Below are 4,885 nucleotides of genomic sequence, written 5' to 3' on the forward strand. Positions count from 1 at the left end.
TGCCAGCTTCTCATAATGGTACATTTGGTCTAAATAATGTATGCAGTAGAAGTTAGTGTAATAAAGGATGGTACGCTAAAGCATGATACTGTTTGTGCAACTATAATTAAGGTAGTGAATGTGGTTGAGATAAATCGTCCTGATTTATTGCGACCAAAATCAATGGAGGTACAAAAGACCCTTTGTTGTCTGTGTTGTGCTTCTGGTCCTATTGTTATTACAGCTCGTACACCTCGTACTGGATATTGTATTCTACAAGATAGTATTCCAGTGGAAGTATCTGTTGAAAATGGAAGTAGTCGTGAAGTACGACAGATTGTTGCTTCTATTCATAAGCTGGTGCATTATACAGCTCAAGGTCATCATCGCTATGATAGACTTGATGTAGCTACTATTGCTAGTGAACCAGTACCTGCTCACAACACAACAGTATGGCAACCTTCACCTCTGTTATACCATCTACACCTGCTACATCAATAAATTGTGATATATTCAAGTGAACTATTTATTACGAGTAAAAGCTGCTATATCATGGGCTATTAATCCAACTATTGATATTCCATTAGTATTAGGTAATGTACCATTGCCAGGAACAGAAGCTAGTCCACAACCACAATGCCACCACTACAAGGACTGGGACTTGTGCCACCACCCCAACCACAACCAGGAGGTATTCCTATGCTATGCCACCACAGCCAATGCCCCAGGCCTTTCCTCCTCCTGCATCTATCCCTCTTGATCCATTTCCTCCTCCTGCATCTATCCCTCTTGATCCATTTCTCTCTCCACCTCCACGTTATGATGACAAATCATCAAGTCAACTTCCTCCTGGCTTTATTGACCCAATTAAGAAAATATGAACAAAATCAATTACAATATCTTTGTTTATTTTTTAATAAGCTTACCATTTCGTCCTTTTCATTTATTGATATTAGAGTATGTCTATGCAAATAATATATTCATGTTATATTCTTTTAGTATACATTTATTAGCACATATTATTGTATGTTAATATGTACTGTTGATGTTATTGTCTTTTATAGGTGTCTAACTAGTTGGTTAATTCACTCACCAGCATCTAAATCCGATAAAATCATCACTACAATTATCCTCAGAAACGGCTACAGAAGCCACACCTCTCTTAAATTAAACCCAGCACATTTATTTTATCCATCATAAAATTTATGGTGACAAATTTAGGTTCACTTATTCATTAACATTGTATTCTCCATTATTCTTTGCGACTGTATCATTGTTATCATAAATGTCTTTTATTTTGACATGATATTAATCTGCACATTCTATTATTACTTCATTTTTTAGCCATTCAGCTGTCATTTACAGAAATATTTACCAGATATAAAATAAACCATTTATCTTTCCTCATTGAATTGATTTACTTATTTTTGATATATTATTGTATTATAAAATCAATATCATGGATACAATCCAGCTGTTTAGTTGTTATCATTTAATTTTATTTACATTATTCAAGAATTTGGTTTAATATTCACATAACATTGTTAATTTCGATCTTAAACAAATAATTGCTAAATAAATAGAATTATATCTAACTATACAAATATATATATATATATATATATGACATTCATAGCACTGCCTTAAGTTTGGTGTTTTAAGAGTTAACTTAGACTATACTACTGTCATGAAATAATTCGTCAGTAACATTATTGATTATTGTCATATTGTATCAGTGCAAAGCAACCTGGAAGCAGTCATGTATAAAAAGATTAATTACATCCTTTAATATACCATTAGGAACAATATTTGTTTACAGTTAAAACTACAAAGGACTTTCAATTGCAGCTAAATTAACCACCTCATCAGGAAATCTATTTTCCTGGTGTGACTGTCACAGGAACAGTATTTGCTGTTAACAATGAACCTAAAGATTAATAAGCTATTCAAGTTAATATATTGTTGGTTTTGTTTAAACCTTTATCCTTTAAAAGTTATAGTTTAGCTTCAGGTTTTAGTATGAAAACATCAGTATGAATTAAGTATTTATTAATATTCATAAGATGGATATTCAAACAATGTGTACATTTTATGAATCTTTTATTTTAACTATAACAATAATTTAATTGTATTCACTTTGTTTCTATCTTCTTGATGGGGTCAACAATTAATGTCCTTATAATATAAACATACTAGTGGTGGAAGGAATAGGTGCAGGAAGAGGAGAGGGACTGAGACATTAGCTGCTTTTCATAATTATAATTATTATCCAATAAGCCAGATACTGGAATCTGGAGGTGTGGTCATTAGCCAGAATATTTGATGTATAATTATTGCCACAAGGCGTTTTTTGCTATAGCTGTTTAATATGAAGGACTTTCAACTACAGCTCAACTACCCACCTCAGGGAGTCTACTTTCCTGGTATGACTGTCACAGGAACAGTATTCGCTGTTAACGATGAACCTAAAGATTACAAAGCTATTCAAGTTAAGATTATTGGTTTTGCTCACGTCCATTGGTCAGAAACTAGTGGAACTGGCGATAATCAACGTACTGACTATTACACATCTCATGAAGATTATCTGAACACATTTATACGCGTCTGGGATAAAGATACTTCAGCTGGAGGTGGTCAATTTCCTGTTGGCAGTTATCAGTTTCCTTTTTCTCTTCAGTTGGTCGGAAACAATTTACCAGCTTCTTATGAGGGTGCAGTTGGTCTAATAAAGTACACAATAGAAGCTAGAGTAATACAGGGTCTGCTAAAGCCTGATATTATTTGTGAAACTACAATTAAGGTAGTGAATGTGGTTGAGATAAATCGTCCTGATTTATTGCAGCCAAAATCAATGGAGGTACAAAAGACACTTTGTTGTTTGTGTTGTGCTTCTGGTCCTATTGTTATTACAGCTCGTACACCTCGTACTGGATATTGTATTCTACAAGATAGTATTCCTGTGGAAGTATCTGTTGAAAATGGAAGTAGTCGTGAAGTACGACAGATTGTTGCTTCTATTCATAAAGTGGTACATTATACAGCTCAAGGTCATCATCGCTATGATAGAATTGATGTAACTTATATTGCTAGTGAACCAGTACCTGCTCACAACACAACAGTATGGCAACCTCCACCTCTTATTGTACTAGCTACACCTGTCACATCAATAAATTGTGGTATCCTTCAAGTATACTATTTCTTACGAGTAAAAGCTGCTATATCGTGGGCTATTAATCCAACTATTGATTTTCCATTAGTATTAGGTAATGTACCATTGCCAGGAACAGAGGCTAGTCCACAACCAACAATGCCACCACAACAAGGACTGGGACTTGTGCCACCACCCCAGTCACAACCAGGAGGTATTCCCTATGCTATGCCACAACAGCCAATGCCCCAGCCCTTTCCTCCTCCTGCATCTATCCCTCTTGATCCATTTCCTCCACCACCTCCATGTTATGATGACAAATCATCAAGTCAACTTCCTCCTGGCTTTATTGACCCAATAAAGAAAAATATGAACAAAATCAATTACAATATCTTTGTTTATTTTAATGTGCTTACCATTTTGTCCTTTCTTTAATTGATATTAAAGTATGTCTATGCAAATAATATATTTGTGTTATGTTTCTTTTAGTATACTTAAATTGAATTGATATACTTTGAAATATATGTAGTTCTTGGCCCATTTAAAAATAAGTTGTTATTCTTTTCTTTGATTTGTTATATTTCACTACCACCACAGCAAGGACTGGAACCTCATTCTCTCCTGGTTTTTATTGATCCAATTGAGAAAATATGAATAAAATAAAATACTATATAATTTTTATCTTTTTGTTGTTTATTTATTCATTATTAATTTTGTCTTCTTTTTTAGAGGACATGTGACCTGATCTGCGATAAGGACTATGAACTTCTGTGGAAGCATTTGTGACCTGATTTGTGAAAAAGGACTACTGTTAAAACATCTCTAAAACAGTTTTGTATTTTAATTAATTAATTGAATGGTTTTAGAGTTTTAACTATAGTATGAAAACATCAGTATCAATTGAGTACTTATTAGTATTCATAAGATGGATACTCAATAGATAATGATGGATATTTAAGGGGTGCTACTGAGATACATCATTACAGAAGCCACCATAAATGATATGGAAGATGATAGCCAAATTTGGTCACTGTTGTCAGTATATAAAATATATACAGGTTCAGTCAGGTTGGTGTTTACTTTAGAAGATTTCTTCTAAGTGTCATCTTCATCATTCTGTTTTTTGTAAGGTCCATCATTTACTATTTAATTTATTTAATTCTTCTCTAAAGAATCCTTATACTAGCTGCCTACTAAACATTTATTTATTATTATCAATTAAGTATCTATAATTAGTGATGATGATCATATATACGAATAGTGCTCAATGTTGAAATGTTAAAGTATATAACTAGGTTAGGTAATGTTTCTATATATGTACACTGCCACTCCAACAAGCTTAAGGACTGGAACCTTACTCAAGTAGCCATTCCATTCCTCATTGATCACCCCAAGCTACAACAGTAGGTATACACTATTCCATGCTACAACATCAGCTAATGCCTCAGTCCTCTCATCTCCTGTGTCCTATCCCTTCCACCACCTCATTATGAGGATATAATTAAATTGGTTGACCCCATCAATAAGATTGAACTATTGTTATATATAGTTAAAATAAAAGAGTTATAATAATATATGAATCTTTTTATTTCATCTTTGTGTATATTGTATTTTCAATGTACATAATATTTTCTGCTTTCTTGATTATAACCTATAATGGATGGCCCAATTTGTCTGTAAGAACATGATGACAAAAAATCTAACATTGAAAGTCTTGAAAGTGTCCAGAAGTTTGCATTAAATGCTACTCCAAAAACT

The 4,885-nt window shown here is 33.2% G+C and overlaps 1 protein-coding gene across 1 annotated transcript; it reads left to right on the forward strand.

Annotated features, from left to right (window-relative positions):
- Positions 1–2,347: 2,347 nt before the first annotated feature.
- LOC121366992 (arrestin domain-containing protein 3-like) lies at positions 2,348–3,455 on the forward strand (the record flags this gene model as incomplete). The annotated part of the gene is made up of 1 exon (XM_041491205.1): positions 2,348–3,455. A coding segment is annotated over exon 1 (1,108 nt), but the record flags the coding sequence as incomplete, so codon positions are not given.
- Positions 3,456–4,885: the final 1,430 nt, after the last annotated feature.

The sequence above is a fragment of the Gigantopelta aegis genome, unplaced genomic scaffold (assembly GCF_016097555.1).
Source record: "Gigantopelta aegis isolate Gae_Host unplaced genomic scaffold, Gae_host_genome ctg8221_pilon_pilon, whole genome shotgun sequence".
Classification (NCBI taxonomy): Eukaryota; Metazoa; Mollusca; class Gastropoda; order Neomphalida; family Peltospiridae; genus Gigantopelta; species Gigantopelta aegis.